This window comes from Entelurus aequoreus, linkage group LG18 (assembly GCF_033978785.1).
Source record: "Entelurus aequoreus isolate RoL-2023_Sb linkage group LG18, RoL_Eaeq_v1.1, whole genome shotgun sequence".
NCBI classification, from domain to species: Eukaryota; Metazoa; Chordata; class Actinopteri; order Syngnathiformes; family Syngnathidae; genus Entelurus; species Entelurus aequoreus.
Window position 1 is genome coordinate 15,940,610 of NC_084748.1, and position 24,458 is coordinate 15,965,067.

At 36.5% G+C, this 24,458-nt stretch overlaps 1 protein-coding gene across 2 annotated transcripts in view; it reads right to left on the reverse strand.

The window, feature by feature from the left end:
* Positions 1 to 144: 144 nt before the first annotated feature.
* The window catches only part of trim2a (tripartite motif containing 2a), a 51,059-nt gene continuing 26,745 nt past the window's right edge, over positions 145 to 24,458 (reverse strand). The window contains exons 4-14 of one of the 2 annotated variants that reach the window (XM_062026612.1): positions 21,534 to 21,712; positions 20,399 to 20,636; positions 20,166 to 20,317; positions 17,757 to 17,937; positions 15,254 to 15,977; positions 12,065 to 12,165; positions 11,826 to 11,993; positions 11,575 to 11,743; positions 6,369 to 6,439; positions 4,858 to 4,998; positions 145 to 2,156 (exon numbers count right to left, since the gene is read on the reverse strand). In XM_062026612.1, the coding sequence (XP_061882596.1) occupies positions 2,004 to 2,156; positions 4,858 to 4,998; positions 6,369 to 6,439; positions 11,575 to 11,743; positions 11,826 to 11,993; positions 12,065 to 12,165; positions 15,254 to 15,977; positions 17,757 to 17,937; positions 20,166 to 20,317; positions 20,399 to 20,636; positions 21,534 to 21,667 (2,232 nt within the window). In that variant the 5' untranslated portion in view covers positions 21,668 to 21,712 and the 3' untranslated portion in view covers positions 145 to 2,003. The remainder of the gene's footprint in view (positions 2,157 to 4,857; positions 4,999 to 6,368; positions 6,440 to 11,574; positions 11,744 to 11,825; positions 11,994 to 12,064; positions 12,166 to 15,253; positions 15,978 to 17,756; positions 17,938 to 20,165; positions 20,318 to 20,398; positions 20,637 to 21,533; positions 21,713 to 24,458) is intronic. The other variant, XM_062026613.1, reaches the window with a different exon arrangement.

Genomic DNA, 24,458 nt, shown 5'->3' on the forward strand with positions numbered 1-24,458 from the left:
ATCTGCTTGAACCTAAAAAGTCAAATTGCTCTATTATTTTGTGCATATCAAGTTCTGTTTACGGTGTTTACAGTGAATTTACAGTTTTGTGTGTGTGTGTAATATTAAAATATTAAAATGGCAGAAAACACAAAGGAGTTTATTTCCAGTGGGCACTTTATTTCAATTTGACATTACAAATATAAACAAGACAATGGAAAACAAATAACTTAACAGGAATGTGTAAAAAAAAAAAAGCAAATTTCCTACTTGGAAATTTTACACTGTCCAATTAACTGACTTTAATAAGTGTAGCTACATCTTTAGGTAAACAACTGTTATTAACTGCAATACAAGTTGTTAGTAGTTCTTCAGTGAAAAGAGCACATCAACGGGATGTTTCGTGAAAGCCTGCAAAGCAGCAAAATAATGCAATTGACAGAAAAAGTCAAATTGTGGGCCTCAAGTCAAAAAAATAAGTGGATTATTTGATCTTAAAATCAATACACAGCAGATTGCACTTGGTGGTCTATGTCTGTCAAACATCACGACAATGTGATCGTTTTCTAACTCAATGAAAGCACACTTGAGAGAGAAAATGTGGAACGCAACATTGGCGTATCATTTCTACACAATAAATGCCACAGTGCTTCTTTAGGGAATACTGTCAGTTTATTAGCAATACCTGCATGCATGTACCTTTTAGTAAATACCTGACAATCTACAATACTGTGTTGAGGGAGCCAAAAATCAGGCTTACATGGCAGCTAGAAAAAAAAGCTTGTTGCAAGCCACGAGGCAAAGAGCCATGCCCAGTATTGCATTATTCGTCTTGTGTATTACATGCATGTTTTTGGCTCTGATTAATACTTCCTATTCTTTTAAAGTTTGTCATAAGTATCTTATCGCAACAAAACTAAATTTTATGACTGTATTTAGTGAGCATATATCTCCACATTTGGAGGTTAGTTAAGGTAGTTTGTGTACGTCACGATAAATGTTATTGACGACAACTTGAAGCGCCACAGTTTAGAATTCATATTATGAGGGAAGAAAATATGTGTGTGTGGAAAATGATGTTTTATTCTCGTAAAATGACACATTTTTAAAAGACATCTTCCATGTTTTTGAATCCTGTTTTTCAAAGTTGTATTTGAGTATGTTCTTAGAATTATGACAATTCAGTCAGACTATAGCAGAAGGGAGGAGAATAAAAAGTAGTTTCAATCACTCAATTTATTTATTGAACTATCCCTTTTTTGTTTTGTTTCTATTAATATTTTACTCATTAGCCATGACAATTTCCTATTTAAATACTACTTTAGTCTCAGAATCAATATTAATTTTTATTCTACTTGTTAATTTTTTACATTTGTTTTAGCTTGGCCTTAATACTAATGTTAAGTAGACCAAAATATTAAGGAAACAAAAAAAATATTAGTGCAATTATACAGCAGTGTTTCCCATACATTTAGTTAATTTTGGCAGCCTGCCACAAACAATTTTGGACAGATTTGGTGCTACCTGTTCACCTTTGCTCACAAACACATTAATCTGCTCTGCCAGAGGATAAGAAGACAAAGCAGGAGGGATCACCAAATTAAGCGGCTTTGACACTATATTTAGCAAGTAATCGGATACTTTTTATAACATTTGAATTTAGTTTTTTATTTGATGTAATCATTTCAAAATGTTTCTCTTGATTTTTGTTTTTTTGTTGCACAGCTTCATGCAAACTTTTCAAGCAAACCATAATAATTATAAGCCGTACAGCCAGGATATTGCTGGGATTATTGTTAAACCACATTTTCATCTTTTAGTTATCATGAAAGACGTACGTTGTTTAGCGTGACTCATAAAAAGCATGAAAATAAGCGTCATTCACGCCCAAATTGATGAAATAGTCACACAAATGGCACAATGACACAACAGGTGAAGGTGGACGAGTGCAAACATACCCCTTACTTACAAGTGTACAAGTGTGTACTCTACTGTGTAGTACGGTGCGGTATAGTTTGTGCCGGCTACTGCAGGTAGCGGTAGACTTTGAAACAGTGGTTTCCCGAGTCGGCCACCACCACGTGTCCGTCTGAGGTAAGAGCCAGACCCTGAGGGCCGTACAGCGGGTCAGCTGACGTGTTGATGTAGGACAGGAAAGAACCGCTGCCATCAAACACCTGACACGGACACAAAAGTTCTCGTTAAAAATGAAAACATTAAAATGGGACAGTAAACAAATGTTGGGGGTAAGTGGGGGATTTGTTTTCTAGCTAGCTACTTCCTGGATTGCAGAAGATGAAGTAAAACGAAAGGGGTTAAAAGAGTTGGAGAGCCAGCAAAAGATGCAGCGCGGAAGAGAGCGAGAGGCAGACCGAGACGACGAGGGCGGCTGAAAAGCACCCGGAAGAGCGAGCAGTGGGAAGAGGAAGGAGCTGAAAAGTGACCCGACCTGCAGTAACGTTTTATTGAAATAATAAAACAAAGTCAAAACTGCTCCAGTCATGTCAGTCCTTGGTGGTCCATGGAACCCCGACAGTGAGAGACTGTCACACCGATATATACAGTCGTGGAATTAACAAATTATTATGGCTTATTTTGTTGTGATGCCCCGCTGGATGCATTAAACAATGTAACAAGGTTTTCCAAAATAAATCAACTCAAGTTATGGAAAAAATGCCAACATGGCACTGCCATATTTATTATTGAAGTCACAAAGTGCATAATTTTTTTTAACATGCCTCAAAACAGCAGCTTGGAATTTGGGACATGCTCTCCCTGAGAGAGCATGAGGAGGTTGAGGTGGGCGGGGTTTAGGGGTGTGGGGGGTGTATATTGTAGCGTCCCGCAAGAGGTTCTGAGTATTTGTTCTGTTGTGTTTATGTTGTGTTACGGTGCGGATGTTCTCCCGAAATGTGTTTGTCATTCTTGTTTGGTGTGGGTTCACAGTGTGGCGCATATTTATAACAGTGTTAAAGTTGTTTATACGTCCACCCTCAGTGTGACCTGTATGGCTGTTGACCATTGCATTCACTTGTGTGTGTGAAAAGCCGTAGATATTATGTGATTGGGCCGGCACGCAAAAGCAGTGCCTTTAAGGTTTATTGGTGCTCTGTACTTCTCCCTACGTCCGTGTACACAGCGGCGTTTTAAAAAGTCATACATTTTACTTTTTGAAACCGATACCGATCATTTTGAAACCGATACAGATAATTTCCGATATTACATTTTAAAGCATTTATCGGCCGATAATATCGGACTGCCGATATAATCGGACATCTCTAGTTAAAATATCATATTTTAGTCATATGTCGACTAAGGATTTTTATAGGCAAGACTTTAAATATTCTTTATCATGATTGACTAAGTTGTTAGAATATTGTAGCAAATATACATTTAAATACACTCTATACCGGGGGTGTTCAAAGTGTGGTCCTGAGACAGCTACTTTTTACCGGCCTTCGGGAGAATCTATAAATACTTAAAAAAAAAAAACTAAACATGAAAAAGTGGAATAAAGAGCACACATGTGAAATGTAACAAGAAAAAAGTTGCAATATTGACTTTAATAACAAAGCTCCCATACATTTTAAATTAAAAATAATAATGAATCAAAATCAATGTTATGAATTATTGAATTATTCAAGGTTCCAATTACTTCACATCAAAAATTCCACTTTGAAATATTTTTAGGGGGAAATATTGCATATTTTATGTGTTTGCCATATAAAAAAAACTAAGTTTTCTTTGACAATAAGGGCATAAAAACAAAAACAAAAAAAACTTAATAATGGACAGATAAATCTGAAGTTGATGAAGAGAGATTTAAGTGTTGAAAGTGAAAAAAAAAAAGTATGGCTTAGTTTTAACACTTTTATGATCGCCAATCATTTTATTGGGATTTCTTTTTGACTGTCATGACTCAAAAAAATAATAAATTAAAATCAAAGTTATGAATTATTTACCTATTTAACATTCCAATCACTTTACATCAAATATTCTACTTTGATATTTTTTTGGGGGTAAAATATTGCAAATTTGTGTTTCTGCAATAAAAACAGGGTTATAAAACATTGAAAAAAAATTAAAAAAAACTTTATACTGACAGATCTAAAGTTGATCTAGAGATTTAAGCATTGAATAATCCTTTATTTCTAAATTATATATGACGTTTTTTTTAAAGATTTGTATGATATGTATGTACTGTATATATGTATATACAGTAGCTCACATATTTAGTGTCATTTAACAACTCAATGTTCGACGACTCAACTGCAAGGTTGATAGTCGACTCAGATTTGTCCTAGAATCGTCGCACAGTCGATCGGCTATTCTAAGACACATCTAGTAACTACAGAAAGAGTAACATAAGAGTCTAGAGGTGACACGTTTTAGCCAACATGCTGTTTGGACCCAACACCTCCAGTTCACCTCCAGGCGGCTACAACCCTAAACTAACACCCTCCCCGGATTGCTAATAATCAAATGTAAACAATCAAATGCAGATACTTTTTCTTATGCCTTCTGATCTCTCTCTCTCTCTCTCTCTCTCTCTCTCTCTCTCTCTCTCTCTCTCTCTCTCTCTCTCTCTCTCTGTCCACTACTTGCTGTCCATATCCTACCCGCACCCCCCCCCCCCCCTCCACACCCCTGATGGTAAATAATGTAAATAATTCAATGTGATTATCTTGTGTGATGACTGTATTATGATGAAAGTATATATCTGATAGTATATATCTGTATCATAAATCAATTTAAGTGGACCCCGACTTAAACAAGTTGAAAAACTTATTCGGGTGTTACCATTTAGTGGTCAATTGTACGGAATATGTACTTCACTGTGCAACCTACTAATAAAAGTCTTAATCAATCAATCAAAACCTGTATCCTGCTGTTCCCCCAGTCTGCCACGATGATGTTCCCGTTGACATCCACCGCCACTCCTGTGGGGGCGTTGAACTGGCCGTTACCCTCGCCGTTAGAGCCAAACTTCAAAAGGAACTCCCCCTCTGTGTTGAACACCTACATTGAGGACAACAAAAGGACTTAGTCACTACCAGAAAGAGGTAATGTAGCCAAATATTGTACTTAAGAGTAACGTTACTTTAGAGCAGGGGTGTCCAAAGTGCTGCCCGGGGGCCATTTGCGGCCCCGTAGCTAATTTTTTTAAGGGCCTCCGGTGCAATTATTAGCATTCTAATATTAACATTAAAGCTTCTTTTTTTTCCAGCCACCCCCGCGATCTCGGGAGGGACAAGCGGTAAAAAATAGATGGATGGATGGATGAATGGATGAAAAAAATATAAATACAACTGGAATAAAAATTACAACATAATAAAAATGTGAATACATTAATTATACATGTGTGCGCTTGAACTACTTTGCATACCAAACATTTTTGCAAGAAGAGTAAATCAATATAAAATAAATATATACCGGTAAATAGAAAAATTATTAAGATTAAAGATTAAAGATTAAAGTACCAATGATTGTCACACACACACTAGATGTGGTGAAATTTGTCCTCTGCATTTGACCCATCCCCTTGGGGAGCAGTGGGCAGCAGCGGCGCCGATATATACTTATATATATATATATATATATATATATATATATATATATATATATATATATATATATATATATATATATATATATATATATATATATATATATATATATATATATATATATATATATATGCATACATATATTATATACAAATATAATATATCAGTATATATTATATACTGTATATATAATATGTAAATATTACATATATGTTATATTGCTACTATGGTACATCGTTAGTCTACTTTATACCCGCATTATCCTTTCCATCCTTTGTAACTGGGCTACTGTGTGGAACAATTTCCCTTGTGGATCAATAAAGTTTGTCTAAGTCTAAATCTAATATATACATATACATACATATATATATTTATACAGTATATATATACTGTACATATATATACATGTAAACATATATATGTAAACATATAAACGTATATATGTATATACAATTCTTAACAATTTGTCCCTGCAAGCAGTTGTCAATAGATAGCAAAATAAATATAATGACAACATAAATAAATGTAGCGATCGGAATCAACCCCAGTGTAAGGGAGTAAAAGTATTGTTTCTTCTTCACAAAACTACTCAAATAAAAGTAATTAAAGCATTACAACTACTCTGACAAGCACATTTTATCCAAAAAGTTACTTACATAAATGTAAAAGAGTAAATGTAGCGGGTAGTTTAAACTGTGACCCTCCCAGACAGTAATACAACTAAAAACACAAAACACCCAGCTTTAGTGGAAAAATGGCTAAAAATATAATTTCTACTGTAAATGTCATATATAGCGATAATTAGAGCAATAATTCCCTTACCTTGACTGAGTGGTTGTGGAAATCCGTGATGATGATTTCATTGTTGTTGTTGACAGCGGCAAAGTGAGGCCCTTTAAAGAATCATGCAAAATAACAATAAATGAAGTTGAGTTTGGAAGCATCTCAGCAGACAAAAAATAGTTAGTATTAGTAGTAGACATGAACAGCGTATGATGCACTTTATATATGTTCAAAAGTTAAATGTACCAAAGCTCGTATCATTCATTTGACTGCAAAATGTGCCTCGAAATTCAGCTAACATCAAAGCAGAGGATAGACGCTATCCGCTACACGTCACGTGTCATCTGCGGTTGTTTCGATACAACTTTTTCCCTTCCGACACAATACCAATATTGGAGTCTTGAGTATTGGCCGATACAGATATTGAGCCAATATCAACACCAACCGTACACGCTTTTATAATTTTTTTCTGTGGATTTCTACTTAGAAAATACTTAAGTGAAATTACTTAAACAGAAAACCGTTGTGGATATTAAAACGTTAAACACCAACCTATTTATTATTTACCTTTTGGCTTGGACTTATGCTGCGTTTAACTAGGTTGAAGTGGAGTGATAATTCATTAGGTTAAACTCATTAAGCTGAATGACGCGGACACGTTTGTTACTGGATACTTTCTAATATGCTTCTGCCTTGGAGACTTCATATGTGTAAGTAATATGAAGTTATAATTATTTGGTTCTTGTTTATATTGACAAATGTGCTGTTCTAAACTGCAATATTGTTCAATTAAGGACACTTGTGTGCTTAGCTGCTGTGTATTTAACCTATATACAGCCTACCATGTTTATTTACCTTTTGTAAATTACTTGACTAAAATACAAGAAAAGCTTGTATAATTATTAGAGGACATTTAGATGTTAACAAACTGTCCAGCTTTGCATAAGTAAACAGGACTGTTTTTATCGGAGCTGATATCAGAGATTTTAAATGCAAGCCATTATATTCCAATACTTGGGTTTTTTCGCCGATATCGGACTGTTATCAGTATCAGATCAAGACACTCTTCCTTATTATTAACATTTTACATTACACCAATCCATGAATTTTTTTTACAGCTGTGTTCACATTTGAATGCGTAAAACTACAAAAACCAATAACTGCCGAGATCACTTACTCATCATCTTTTTTAACTTTACATTGGATTTGCCCTAGACAGGCTAATATTAGCATTGGCGATTTTACATGGCGATTTCAACACCTCCAAATTTGGTAATGAAAACGACAACTAATATGAATGTTATAATCAAACAACTGATGTGTAATAAGCACAATACTTACAGTATAAACACTTTGTAGGATGCAACATAACACATTCAGCTTTGTGAAAAAAGATACTTCCGACATACCTATAGATTCAAGATCCTTTAATAGTCTCAGGGCATTCAATCAATTGCAAGTGGATTGTTTGATTAGTCTTAGAAGACGTTTTGCCTCTCATCCGAGTAGGTTTCATCTGTTCATGCCGATAGACTTAGATTGGTCAGATCTAGTCTTAGACTTAGATTGGTCAGATCTAGTCTAGCGGCTGGTGCCAATACCTCAGCAGGTTTCATCAATTCATGCTCATGGACTTAGATCGGTCAGATCTAGATCTTTCTACAATTAAATCTTGGTCAGATATAGATCTAAGAAATGTACTGTATATGTTTTTGTAAACATTCGAGACCATTTAGTGTCTTTGATGAACCTAGCACAAACATTTTCATTACCTACAATATAGTCGTCGATGAACCTAACATACATGTTTTTGTAATTATTAACGACAGTTTCCTTACTCAACAAACCCAGTATAGTGTTTTTTTAAAACATCAACAGCCATCTGAATTCGACTAGAGCTGACCAATTTAAGTCTATGAGCATGAACTGATAAAGGCTACTGAGGTATTGGCACCAACCGCTAGAATAGATCTGACCAATATAAGTGTTAGACTAGATCTGACCGATCTAAGTCTATGAGCATGAACTGATGAAGGCTACTGAGGTATTGGCACCAGCCGCTAGACTAGATCTGACCAATCTAAGTCTAAGACTAGATCTGACCAATCTAAGTCTATGAACATGAACTGATGACGCCTACTCGGAAGAGAGGCGAAACGTCTTCTAATACAAACCAAACAGTCCAGTTGCGATCGATTGAATGACCTGGGTAGGGATGTGCGTATCGATCCTGTGGTATCGATATATCGATACTCACACGCTACTCATTTGGCATCACTTTTCTGAAAAAAGTATCGATATAAACCAAAAAACGGCGTGTGGGGGGTGCAAGCATCACTTTCAGATGTTTTTGATTACTTACTTAACTTAATATGTGCTGGGACACCCCTGTACCTGGCAGAGTATAGAGCTGGCCCAGTCACGTGACAGGAGACAGCGAATGAGCGTCGTCAACGTGCAACACACACACAGCCAGCCGACAGCGATGCAGCCAGGCATATCCAGTGTTGTCCAATTGTTGACTTAAAACAGGCATTGGTTTGTTTTTTTTAGTAATGTTTACTGAATATTTTTGTTTAAATGATTATCCTAAATACAAATAATTTCCACACAGGGGAATTTACTGTTAGTTGAAAATTGCTTGAGTATTTAAAACAAGATAAGAAAGAGATACAATTTGGAGATTCTTCATCTTTGCATTACAGTTTTATTTTTTTCCAAGAAAATCTTGAATATATGATTGAATGTGATTTTGGTTTTAGTCTGTAACATGATTTCTTACATTTCAAAAACATTAGCCTATTTCATATTTCATTAATTGCTAATTATATCACAAACTTTAAAAAAATAACTGCAGCTTCTTGCAATTCGGATTTGACTGTTAATTGGAAAGCCCTAATATTTAATTATTATTATATATAATATATAGTTATTATTATATATAATATTTAATTTATTTTTCATTTGTATGTTATTTATTTTAATTTTACTTTTATTATATATTGACCATAATAAATGTGGTATAAATGGTCTGTATTTATCTTGTCTGTATTTATCTTGTAATTTGTCTTAAATAATAACAATAGTAATGATATTTTTGACTGACAAAAAATTGCCAATAAGAAATTATTGGTATCGGTATCGATGAAAATGCAAGAAAAAGTATCGGTATCGTATCGAATCCTAAAAGTGTGGTATCGCCCATCCCTAGACCTGGGATTACAATGACCTGGATGAATGACAACATTCATAGACATCCCCTAATATTATACAAACGTAACATTTTCATTGAGGCTCTAAATTAAAGGAACCATGTAACTCTTGGAAGTGCAATTGTATTGCAAATGAGATTTAATTGTAAAAAGAAAACAAGATATAACAGTTATTATAATTAGCTCATTTTTAAATGTCACATAAAAAAAAAAAAGAATATCAAACAATTAACATTTATTAACACATATGAAAGTACCGAAAATTGATACCGTTGAGTACCAATGTAGATTCCCAAGTACCGAGAATTGGTACTGTATCGGTTCACATGTGAACGATATCCCAGCAGGCACAAGACATTGGAACAACATTGAGAACTTGTTGAATTAGGTCCTGACGTTGAGCAACTTAAAGGCCTACTGAAATGAGATTTTCTTATTTAAACGGGGATAGCAGATCCATTCTATGTGTCATACTTGATCATTTCGCGATATTGCCATATTTTTGCTGAAAGGATTTAGTAGAGAACATTGACGATAAAGTTTGCAACTTTTGGTCGCTGATAAAAAAGCCTTGCCTTTACCGGAAGTAGCGTGACGTCACAGGTTGTGGAGCTCCTCACATCTGCACATTGTTTACAATCATGGCCACCAGCAGCGAGAGCAATTCGGACAGAGAAAGCGACGATTTCCCCATTAATTTGAGCGAGGATGAAAGATTTGTGGATGAGGAAAGTGAGAGTGAAGGACTAGAGGGCAGTGGAAGCGATTCAGATAGGGAAGATGCTGTGAGAGGCAGGTGGGACCTGATATTCAGCTGGGAATTGTTAAAACAGTAAATAAACACAAGACATATATATACTCTATTACCCACAACACAACCAGGCTTATATTTAATATGCCACAAATTAATCCCACATAACAAACACCTCCCCCATCCCGTCCATATAACCCGCCAATACAAATCAAACACCCGCACAACACACTCAATCCCACAGCCCAAAGTACCGTTCACCTCCCCAAAGTTCATACAGCACATATATTTCCCCAAAGTCCCCAAAGTTACGTACGTGACATGCACATAGCGGCACACACGTACGGGCAAGCGATCAAATGTTTGGAAGCCGCAGCTGCGTACTCACGGTAGCGTGTATCCAACTCAAAGTCCTCCTGGTAAGAGTCTCTGTTGTCCCATCTCCACAAGCATGCGTATCCAACTCAAAGTCCTCCTGGTAAGAGTCTATGTTGTCCCAGTTCTCCACAGGCCAATGGTAAAGCTTGACTGTCATCGTTCGGAAATGTAAACAATGAAACACCGGCTAAGACGTAGCCGCTACGTGTTTGTGTTGCTGCAGCCGGCCGCTAATACACCGCTTCCCACCTACAGCTTTCTTCTTTGCTATCTCCATTGTTCATTAAACAAATTGCAAAAGATCTGTGTTAGATGTCCAGAATACTGTGGAATTTTGTGATGAAAACAGACGACTTAATAGCTGGCCACAATGCTGTCCCAAAATGTCCGCTACAATCCGTGACGTCACGCGCAAACGTCATCATACCAAGACGTTTTCAGCAGTATATTTCGCGGGAAATTTAAAATTGCACTTTACTAATCTAACCCGGCCGTATTGGCATGTGTTGCAATGTTAAGATTTCATCATTGATATATAAACTATCAGACTGCGTGGTCGGTAGTAGTGGGTTTCAGTAGGCCTTTAAGTCTAACTTTGGAACATTGAATTTTGGTAGTTTTCCAGCCAATATTCTACAACACAAATACAACGTTGAAACAACATGCTTTTTGACAACGTTTATTCAATGTCAGGTTGTGACGTTGATTTGACCATTGAAATTTTGGTAATTTCCCAACTAAAAATGTGGATCCAACGTTAGACATCAACGTTGTCTCAATTTACAAATATAACTATTTTGCAACATTGTTTCAAAGTCAGTTTTAAAGGAAATGTATGTATAATTAACGTTGTATCAATGTCTTGTGCTTGCTGGGACCCATCCCTTGTTTTGCTGCTGCTCACCTGCAAACTGCTTGTCACCGTTGCCACGGTTGCCAAACTTAGTGACCAGCTTGCCGTTGACCTGAAAAATGAAGATGCAGCAGGCCTTGTTGTCGACCACGATAACGTGACCGTTTCTGTCCACCGACACGCCTTTTGGGCCCATCAGCTTCCCTGAGCCGAGCTTGTTCTGGAAAAGCGCAGCCAATGCTAGTTAAAAAAGACACAGGTGAGAAGTTCCTTAACACTTTGCTGACCCAGGACGGACTCACCTTAAACTTGCCGTCACTAGAAAAAATGCTGACCCATTTGTTGTCATAATCAGCAATGATGATGTCACCAGTCGGGTGGACAGCCACTCCGGTGGGTCGCTGCATCTGACCGGGAGTCCTGCCCCGGACCCCAAAACGAGTTCGGAACAGGCCCTCGTTAGAGAAAATCTGCAAAACAAAATGGAGAATTTAAACTCTGCAGTTCGCCACCTTTTTGGGGTACGGCAAAGCCGTCTTACCTGCACACACTGGTTGTTGCTGTCCGCTATCAGCACTTTGCCAAGAGATGCAGCCACGCCCTGAAGATTTGTGAACTCTCCTTTGTTTCGCCCTTTGGTGCCTGGAGAACAGGAGAGTGCCGACTGTTATGATGCTAGAAGAAAGACTTTTAAATTAATGTTAACACTGTCTTTAACAAAATGTTTGTTATTACGAAAAACATGCCCAAGACCCGTTGAATACACCTAATTGTCTTGTATGTATACGAAAACACATACGCACAAGTCAAAGTTGTCTTGGAAAAATTTCTTGTAATAAGACTTTAAGCTTTAAAAACTCAAATGATCTTGAAATCAGCAATTAAAACATATTATTAGCTTATTACTGGTATTGCAAAATGTTGTGGCTTATAACAAACTTGTGCTGCTCAAAAGTAGTATTTTTTTTCATCGGATCTATTGCTTAAAAACAAATTCTTATGTCTCACTGAAAAACTACTATTCAGGAGATTGTGACTTACATTAAGTTTGTTTAGATATTTTGACTAGAAATTAGAAATATACCTGGTTCGATTGTGAGTTTTTTCAGTGCAGAGTCTTTGAAAACAGTTAATCCTATTTCACGTGTATGGAAAAATGTAGTGCACGTTAGGATTGACCAATTATCAACGATGTTTGCCAAAATGGTTCTTCGATGATTAAACTGTCTTCAGTGTTTAAAGACAATGTTATGTCCATTCAAGACTAGTCTAAAGTGTCTTCCAATGTTTATGAAAACACAAATGCTATGTACAGTATGTCGAATTCAGATGGATTTTGATGTTTGCAAAAACACTACACGAGGTTCGTTGAAAAAGAAAACTGTCGCTGAGAATTACAAAAAACATGTACGTTAGGTTCATCAAAGACACTGAATGGTCTTGAATGTTTACAAAAACATATACAGTACATTGCTTGCTGAATGTCTGATGTCTACGAAAACACTTCTTGTTGGTTCACAGAGTCCAAATCGTCTTCGATGTATACAAAAACACATATCTTCGAAATTCCGTAAACTAGGTTAATTGGAAAAGGAAACTGTGTCTGTTGCCCCAGCAGGCACAAGACATTGATACAATGTTGACATGTCCTTTAAAAACTGACTTTGAAACAACGTTTGCAATATAGTTGTATTTGTAAATTTAGACAAGGTTGATGTCCAACGTTTCATCCACGTTTTTGGTTGGGAAATTACCAAATTTCAATGAGCAAATCAACGTCCCAACCTGACATTGAATTAACGTCGTCAAAAAGCATGTTGTTTCAACGCTAGGTTTGAGTTGCTCAACGTCAGGATCTAATTTAACAAGTTCTCAACGTTGTTTGCTTGAGCCTGCTGGGGTTGGATGGCTGTTTACAAAAACCTGTTTGTTAGGTTAGTCCAGTGCTTCTCAAATATTTTCTGGAAGTAGTGATTTACGAAAGCAGAAAGTGGCACCGGAGCCATACCCGGCCAGCGGAGAAATCAGCGGTACTCACTTATTTAACCAACAAAGTAGCAGAGCAAAACGTTGATTAGGTGGCACATATAATGGTTTGCCTGCCATTTCTACAAGCGGTATTGTTAAGTTAAGTTAAGTTAAAGTACCATGTGAGTTCAAATATACACTACCGTTCAAAAGTTTGGGGTCACCCAAACAATTTTGTGGAATAGCCTTCATTTCTAAGAACAAGAATAGACTGTCGAGTTTCAGATGAAAGTTCTCTTTTTATGGCCATTTTGAGCGTTTAATTGACCCCACAAATGTGATGCTCCAGAAACTCAATCTGCTTAAATGAAGGTCAGTTTTGTAGCTTCTGTAACGAGCTAAACTGTTTTCAGATGTGTGAACATGATTGCACAAGGGTTTTCTAATCATCAATTAGCCTTCTGAGCCAATGAGTAAACACATTGTACCATTAGAACACTGGAGTGATAGTTGCTGGAAATGGGCCTCTATACACCTATGTAGATATTGCACCAAAAACCAGACATTTGCAGCTAGAATAGTCATTTACCACATTAGCAATGTATAGAGTGTACTTCTTTAAAGTTAAGACTAGTTTAAAGTTATCTTCATTGAAAAGTACAGTGCTTTTCCTTCAAAAATAAGGACATTTCAATGTGACCCCAAACTTTTGAACGGTAGTGTATATTTTCACATTCAATAAGTTTTTTACATTTATTCTTGTTTGACAGTCACAAATGCGCCAAAAAATAGCCCTTTTTGTACACTGGTGACAAATTGAGTTGATTCAATGGCCAGTAGTGCGCAAGTGTGTTTCTGTATAGTATTTTACAAGCCGTGGTCATGTGGGGACATAAATTATGGTATTTTGAGAGGTATTTATTGAAGTCGGACTAATTAGGACATCACTGAAGGCCTAGGTGGGAAACGCACGACCTGCCACTGCTAAAATGTCTTTCATGTTAACAAAAATGTGAATTTTAGACTAGCTGGTCCTGGATATTATTTCAGATCATAACTTTGGAACTCAAATCCATGAATTGATTAACGTGGACCCCGACTTAAACAAGTTGAAAAACGTAGGGTGTTACCATTTAGTGGTCAATTGTACGGAATATGTACCGTATTTTTCGGAATATAAGTCGCTCCGGAGTATAAGTCGCACCGGCCGAAAATGCATAATAAAGAAGGAAAAAACATATATAAGTCGCACTGGAGTATAAGTCGCATATTTTGGGGAAATGTATTTGATAAAACCCAACACCAAGAATAGACATTTGAAAGGCAATTTAAAATAAATAAAGAATAGTGAACAACAGGCTGAATAAGTGTACGTTATATGAGGCATAAATAACCTACTGAGAACGTGCCTGGTATGTTAACGTAACATATTATGGTAAGAGTCATTCAAATAACTATAACATATAGAACATGCTATACGTTTACCAAACAATCTGTCACTCCTAATCGCTAAATCCCATGAAATCTTATACGTCTAGTCTCTTACGTGAATGAGCTAAATAATATTATTTGACATTTTACGGTAATCTGTTAATAATTTCACACATAAGTCGCTCCTGAGTATAGGTCGCACATCCGGCCAAACTATGAAAAAAACTGCGACTTATAGTCCGAAAAATACGGTACTGTACTGTGCAATCTACTAATAAAAGTCTAAATCAATCGAATAGTGACTACAGTACTGAACTTGAAACTTTGGTACCTATCCTGAAGATGAGATCGTCCTCTATGGGGTTCTCTTTCCTCCTGCCGGTGCTGTACATACTGGCCGGCCTCTTGATGGCCCTTTGCTTGACGTGTCCGCTGCCCGGCGACTTCAGCCTCTTCTTGACGCCGTCCGAGGCCGTGGACACGTCCGTAGACTTGGTGGCCTTGGTCCTGAAGGGGCTGCCTTTAATGTGCTGCTCATAGAGAAGCAGCGACAAGCTGAAGGTACCCTCTTTGGGGGCTGTGAACAGGTACTCGTAGGTGCCGTTCTTGTTGTCCACTATCTGCCCGTCTCCTTTGCCGCCGTCCGCCGAGGAGATGTCGGCGGTGAGGACGGCGTTGCCCATTTTACAAAGATCCCCGTCTTTGTCCTTAGTCGTGATGGTGATGGAAGTAGGCACCCCTACCACACAGTGGCGTAACCCCTCGCCGGTCGCGACCGTCTCAGACGCCACGGCGTTGGTGGTTACCACGGTGCCGACGTTGTGGATGGACTTCTTCAGACCATCCGTCTCGATGTGGAAGTCCAGCTGGTCGTTCTCTCCGGGCCGCAGGGGGAGGTCTCGCGCCGCCAGCTCGGCCAGACGCTCGCTCATCTGCTTCTTCACCAGGAGGACCTCGGCCTCGGTGCCGTGGCTCAGGGCTTGCTCGGTGAAGCTGCAGCTGCTGTGGATGCCCTCCTGGCCCTGCATGAGGCTGTCCAGCTGGGCCTGAAGCACCTACGGGGGTGGACACAAGGGGGCAGCAGAGTTACACTGGGGTTGGCTTGGGACAGGGGTCAGCAACCCAAAATGTTGAAAGAGCCATATTGGACCAAAAGTACAACCAAAAAAAAATCCTTCTGGAGCTGGAGTCTTATGAGGAAGACAACATATGATGTAAGTATTTATATTAGCTATCTAACTATCAAAATGACTATGTTTCGCAGGCTGACGCAAATATATGTTGATAGAAATGTTAAAATGTAATATTTATTCTACCAATTTTTGTAACATTGGAAAACATGAGTAAAACGGAGGCTTCTGAGAGGGTGAAATAACTCCTGGAAATGACTGTCTTAGAATGGCCAAAGGTATAGATGTGTGTCCATCCATCCATCCATCCATTTTCTACCGCTTGTCCCTTTTTGGGGCAGGCTGTCTTCTTCGAGTGGATTTATTACAATCTCTGGCAAGCTGGTTAACGTTTGCTGTGGTCTGGAACAACATGGCACACAAACTACTATCAGACATGCAGCCAATATTACATACAGATAATGTGTCATGAGACATACACATATAAATTAAATACACAGAGGACATAAGTAAAGGAAATTAAATAAGCTTAAATATACCTACAAAGGAGTCATAATGATGCAATATGTACATACAGCTAGCCTAAATAGCATGTTAGCATCAATTAGCATGCAGTCATGCAGTGACCAAATATGCCTGATTAGCACTCCAACAAGTCAATAACATCAACAAATCTCACCTTTGTGCTTTCACGCACAGCATGAAACCTTTGTTGGCCAAAATGAGACAAAGAAGGATTGGCATAAAACACGTTGGAGAAAGTTGTACAAGTAAACAAACTACGGTGCATTCAAGGACCGCCGAAGTTAGTAGGACAAAACGGCGCTCGCCAAATCCTCTCATCGGTGAAGCATGTTTAATATAAACAGTGGGATTTCTAACAATTAGGATGGCGTGTGTCATGTTTGCTCTCTTACAGAAACAAACTTAAGACAAAAATTCTATTTTCCATTTTCATACATTTTTGAAAAAGCTCCAGGGAGCCACTAGGGCGGCGCTAAAGAGCCGCATGTGTTGCCGACCCCCGGCTTAGGACAAACAACAAACTGCTACCACTTTGGATGTACATTTAGACTCTCAAGACAGATCTTTTGGAGAACATTTTTCACTGCATTCCTTTGCCAAAGTCCTTAACAGTCTTCTGTCACGAGAACATGAAAGAACCCTGACTCAGAGGACACAAAAACTCATGCTGACCTATCTAAAGATTACGCAATTTACAGAACTGCTGCAAAGCCCGGGTGACATAACCCGGCCCAGGTCACGGCAAACTCACCCGAATCTGCCTGTCACATTCTTCTTCTGGTTCTCCCGCCGACGCCATCGAGCCATGCACTTATCTCACACCCAAACACCCCCTACATCCCCTCACGAGTCCTAAATCCTGGTCCATGCATGCGAGAAGGACTCCCTAGCTGAACATGACACACCCTGAGAGAGTGAGACTGCACACTGGCCCCATCTATCTACAAGCAGATGGAATATAATCTGACTCCACCCTCCTTCCAGGCTGCAGGCCTCTGACTGTCGCTCATCAGTAGCATGTGATGGAGAGCGCCCCCTGAGGGGCCAACAACCCAACCGGATGATTGGATGTCTGGGGAAAAGAGGAGGTGGAGGGCTAATTTAGGCCCTTCCTCTTTTTCTTTTCAATGCAACGTGAGCCCAGGACACTCCCATCTTGATTGTTTTGGTGGTCTTTACCTTCTGCTTGAGGCCGAAGTTGACTTCCAGCTCCATGAGCAGGACGCTCTTGCGCACGTTAAGCGTCTTCTGCAGCTCGTCGAAGGCGGCGTGGATGTCCTCCTCGATGGAGCTCTTCTGACCCGTCAGCCGCTGCAGGATCTCGGACAAAGTCAGCAGGGCGACGTCAATCTCAGGAAGCCTTGAGGAAAGTTGGAGAAAGTGACGTGAATGCAGAGGTGAAAAGTCGCTCAAATCGTCATCCTTTTAGAGGTAGTTTTGTTGTGGAAGGACGCTGAAATCAATACCCGTTTGAAGGCCAATGACATCATTCTGTTGCATTAAGTATATTCAAATAAGAGAGTTCCCTCAAATGCAGCCTTGTTTTCCTATTTTTTATGGCGAAAACACAATATCATATGCTAGATTTGTATGTCACTGTTCAGTCCTGAAACATGTTTCAATTTGGTGTCACCAAGCTAAAGTAATTTAATGTAGGTAATAGGGATAAATAAATACTATATGACAAAAATGTACATCAATTTACAACATTTAAAACATTTTAAAGTGTTGTAAATTAATATTTCTATATTTTTGTTGATTTACACATTTTGTAAGAATTTAACAAATTAATATAACATTTTTAAAATTGGTTTGAAATGTTATAAGTTTGTTTTTAATATTGTAAATTTGTTTAAATGTTTCAAAAAATCTGTAAAAATCTATACATTTGCATTTTATATTTTTGTTGTCATATTTCCTTCATTATGTTGTTATTGAAATGTTTAAAAAAAAAATGCAGTTCTTTGTTGGAGTTTTCGAAAATTTAAATGATACAAATTTGTTAAAATTTTGTTGAACTATGTTTATCATTTTGTAAGAAACATTGTTTAAAATATTATATATTTTTATTTTCTGTTTTGTTGTTGATTTAAAAACTTTAAATGATTTAAATGTTCGAATGTACATTTGTGTATATATATATATATATATATATATACATATATATATATATACATACATATATATATATATATATATATATATATATATATATATATATATATATATATATATATATATATATATATATGTATATATATATATATATATATATATATATATATATATATATATATATATATATATATATATATATATATATATATATATATATATATATATATATATATATATATATAATGTATTGTTTTGATTAAAAAAGCTGAATTTGTTTTAAATTAAAATTTGTGTTTTCTATGTTTTATGGTTGTTTTAAAAAATTATTTGAAAGATGTACATTTAAAATGTTTACATTTTTTAAATATGTTTAAACTTTTTAAAACAAATTCCAATTTTGTATACATTTTGATTTTTTTCCCCCAAATGTCTTGTTTGGATTTTTTTTCTTAAAATTTTGTTTAGACTTGTTTTTTCCACATTTGACGCCATATACACTAAACTTAATTTTTCTTTAAAACTATATGATTTCTGTTCTTTTACAAAATGTTTTAAAAATCTGTTGAAAATTTAAAAAAATTATATTTTCTATTTTTGTTGTCGTATTTTATTCATGATATTGATATTGAAATGTTTAAAATGTCGAGGAAAAAAAAGTCTTTCGTTGTAGTTTTTTAAAATATAAATTATGTAAATTTGTAAACATTTTGTAAGAATATGTTTATAGTTTTGTAAGAAACATCGTTTAAAATGTTGTATATTTTATTTAATTTTTTGTTGTGGATTTAAATCCTGTAAATTACTTTGATTTGAAAGTTGTAAATTAGTTTTAATATGAATATTATACATACACATGCCCACATTTTTTGATGTTTTGTTTTCCTAAATGTCTTGTTTAGATTTTTTTTACCCAAAATTATGTTTAGACTTGTTTTTTCCACATTTGAACATTTGACGCCGTATACACTGAACTTAATTTGTCTTTAAAACCATAGAATATCTGTTCTTTTACAAAATGTTAGTCATGCTAACATGTAGCCACCTAGCATTATGTGGTTCTATCAGTGTGTGAACATGTGAGGTAAACAGAAAATGTCCTAAAGGATAGATTTATAGATTTGAACATGATTGATCTTCTAAAGCAGTAGTACCACCTCAGAAAACTTAGTACCACCTCAGAAAACACTTGGCTCTCCAAGTACCACCATAATGACCAACATTGAAATACAATATATCAGTAGGCCTAAGTATTCATTAAAAACAAGGCATATGTTTTATTTAACAAGTATATGTATTATTTGGGCCACTGTAACATTACACACAGTTTGAACAGTAACACTGTGTTAGAATATTTAATTAAGTGATACTTTGGTGTACCACTAGATGGAGCTGGTGTACCACAGTTTGAGAATGACTGCTCTAAAGGCTCCCAGCATTGGGACACAACTGATGACAAAAACATTTCTGTACCTCCTCTTGACCGCATCCAGCTGGCCCTGCAAGGAGGCCTTGTGCTGCTCCACCACGTCTTTAAGAGGCACAGTGGGATGTTCTCCGTGCTCGCCACTCGTACACTCCTGACACATGGCCGTCTCGCACGGCGGACAGTAGAACTCCATCACCTAAACCGCCGGAAGAGAGGACGGTTCGTTATTCCAGAAGCCATATTTCTTCGTCCGGTTCTCCTGGTGGTCTCTACGTACATTGCCGCCATGGTTGGGGCAGGAGAGGAGCTGCCCCGCCGCCACCGTGGTGATGTCGTTGAGGGCGGCGGCCTCCTGGCTGCAGCTGCCCGGCGAGCGCTGCAGGACGTCCATCAAGTTGGTGATGAAGAAGTTGTTCTGCAAGGCCGCCACGCCCTTCTCGGGCAGGATGGACGTCTGGCGGCACACGGGGCACGACAAGGTCAGGCTGTGGGCCGGGATGTAGTTCTGCAAGCACCTGGAGCATTTGGACACTTTGAGACGGGTTCAAGTGTCAGAATAATTGTATCTAAGTTATCACAAAACTTTGTGCTGCCATGAGTTCCCGGCGAGCAGACAAAAGCTGTCTTTGATCCTACCAAACAAATGGCTTGTAAAAGTCCACTGTGTAGGATGGGGAGCATCATGAGGGTTCTGTTTCTTTGATGTATTGTAATCCACAGAAAGATTTTGTCTTGACACGAGAACTACAAAGCAGAGAGGAAGCAGGGCCTGACTCCCCTCAAGGCACCTTTTCTTTTAACTGTTCTGTGACCGAGGGCAACGGCTGTTTACGACCGTTTCTTTGAACTGTTTTGTAATCAGAGGCAATGGCTGTTTACGACCCCCGTCCCTTAGAAACAGCTGTTGCCATGTAATCAGGGAAAGTCCAAATAAAAGAGGAGGCGTACAATCTTTCGTCAGAGCGTGGAACACTGTACAAAAGGTACAGGTGTATGCGTTTCTCCTCATTGAGCCAAATGTAATTCTGTCTTTGTTTAATTCCTTGCTTCTTGTCTTGTTTAATGGATGTCATCAGTGTTTGAACCTGACATCAAGTCAGGTAACCAAAGTGGGCGTGGCCTGATAAAGCAAGTCATCGCCAGGGACTCGTCAAAAAATGCTGGTATTGACAGCTGCGGCTGTAGGCAACCCTCAGCCGTACCAGGACAGGCAGTAAAAAAGACACATTGTGAGAGAGAAGAGCAACAGTGTCTCTTTTGTTCCACACAAATAAACGATTTGGTCAGCAGAGACTTCGGTGCCAACTGCTCTCTCAGCAAACTGGATTGTGATTGGCTCGAGAAACATGGTCGATTATAATCATTATTAAACCCCCGGTCGTTTATTTTTCCAGTTAAAGAAGTGCACTCACGTCTCACAAAAGGTGTGCAAGCAAGGCAGCACTTTGGGGTTGTGGTAGCGGTCCAGACATATGCTGCAGATCAGGAACTGCTTGTCGATCTGGCGTACCACAGGGCTGGGAATGGTGGAGCCGTCAGCGGCCATCCTAAAGGCGGGACGCGGCAGCCCCTCGGCCTCCGAGCCTGCAGCCTGCCCAAAAGAAAATATACAATATATACACAACATGAATAAATGAATGAATTAATGAAAATGTGAAATAATGTATTTAATTGACCATGAATTCAATTAAACATCATCTGCAATAACAGTAACCTAGTAATTCACAGTGGATATACTGTATAAATGTGAATAAATACATACATATGTAGTACCAGTAAATACATTAAATACAAATAAATTGATAAAAAGAAATGTCCATAATTAAATACAATAAAGCTAACATACAATTAATACCTAATCAAATAAAAATGAAACATCTTAATGAGAGAAATATGTAATCATGTTAAAAGCTATACATACATAATTATATTAATTTTTTACTAATGTTGATTAATGAATACTTACTTAATTTAATTGCTCATGAAATAATTACATAATTAAGTAGATGAAAATATCTCATTAACTAAACACACACAAATGTGTTTAAATGAATTCAATATGCAATAAATAAACAATTATTTAATGTAATACTTAACATTTTAATGAATTATTCAATCAAATTAAAACAAATCAATAAATATATAACTAAATATCAATAAATAAACCTAATACTGAATACATTTTAAAATATATTTTTTTAATTAAATGCTGTAAAATGGCAATTAAATAAGTACATAATTAAGTTGACATAAAATCACAGTGGATATACTGTACAAAGGTAAATAAACACATACATATGTAGAACCAGTAAATAAATTAAAAACAAATAAATTGAAAAAAAAATGTCCATAATTAAATACAATTAAGCCAACATACATTTAACATAATAAAATACAAATGAAAAATCTTAATAAAAGAAATATGTAATTATGTTAAAAGCTATAAATACATAATGGAATTACTTTTTTAAAATGTTGATCAATGAATAATTACTCAAATTAATTGTTTACTAAATTACATTATTAAGTTGATGAAAAAAACTCATTAAATAAGCACACAAAATGTCTTAAATAAATTCACTATGCAATAAATAAATTATTTAATGTGATACTTAACATTTTAATAAAAAAATTGAATTAAATAAATACATAAATATATCTAATATACTATAGATATGCAGTAAAATAATTTTAAAAAATGGTGTAAAAAAATAAATTGGTAATTAAAAATACATAAACAATGTAAGTTGACAGAAAAATGTCATTAAATAAATACATAAATAATTCTAATATGCAATAGTCATGCAGCAACATTAATTTTAAAAGTTTGAGTAAAAAACTAAAAAAATGTGTTTGAAAAATAAATTGGTCTTGAAATAAATACATAATTTAATTAATATTAACATTAAATGAATACATTAAAAATGGTCATGACAACAACAATGGTAATTAAATAAATAAATCTGCCATGCAATAAATATAAACATATTTCATACAATACTTATATAATTATTAATTAATGTAAAAAATCTTATTATTAAAAAAATGTAACGTAATCTTTTAAAATGTATTTCATGGTTTAACTATGAATTTAATAGATGTATTATTATTGTGCATTACATCCTAAAGTGACAGCATTTTCTAACATGTTGCCAAAACCATAACACACAATAATAAGAGACTCCATTGTCAAGCATCCATCTTTAGTGTGTACTTAATGTTGTGACTGGCAAGTGTCAGCCTGTGCGAGCAGGATGCTGCTTTTAAGAAGCACTTTAATGGCCGAATAAATATTAGATGAGTGAGGAGAAAGCAGGACATTCTGTGCTGAGAGGGGCGAGAACCTCCAGAAATAAACGCCTACCCACAATGCACCAGTCAGTGCGTCCTTTTATCAAGTGACTTTTGTTATCTGGCAGTCAGTGAAAGTATGTCAGTGGCTTTGCTGTCTTTGCACATTGAATGTTGGCACACAAAGAGGCCACAGAAGCCTCAAAGGAAACTCGGCGACGCTCCTTTTCCTTCTGTCTCTGTTAGTCCTTCACTTTTTTTAAAGTGCACTTTTCCCTGCGCTCTCTGGGAAGTGTCGAAAAGGTTTTTATTGACAAAGGCTGCAGGCAGAGCTGCTTTAAATTAGCACTGGACTAGAACATCCTCAATGATGTCATGCAATGACGTAGTCCTCACTCAACATTTCTGCAGCAGCTCAATATGACTTTACCAGAACATGGAAAAACATGCTCATTGGGTTACATCATGCATATGAAAGTGGGGTTTTTTTGCCTAAAAACATCATTCAAATGCCACTAAATCATATATTTTTACGAAAACACCATACTTTATTTACCCGACATAACATGTCTTCCCAGTAAAACTAGACTAATTTGTTTTATTTTCCCTCACCCTCCGGGTCACTAGGGGGAAGTAGATTCTGTTTGTTGCTGTTGCTGTTCTGTATCTCGTTGTTTTACTGCTAAACAAATGTATGGAAACCGGTTTCTACCACTACAGAAAACCCAAAATTTCCCAATGCTTAGCGATAATCATGAGATAAAAAGTCATAAATATGTGGTAAAAATTCAAAAATTATGGACGGAAGTATAAGATAGTCATATTTATGAGGTCAAAAGTCTAAATTGTGAGATAAAAAAGTCAAAATTGTGGGATAAAAGTCCAAATTATAACATAAAATTCTCAAATTTTTTAAATCATTTTGATCTCATTTATGAGTTTTTATCTCATGATTTAAAAAGGTATTAAATGTGAGATAATTTTTTTTTTAAATCTCATTTTTATGACTTTATTTCATAATTTTTTTAATTCCTTCCGATAAAAAG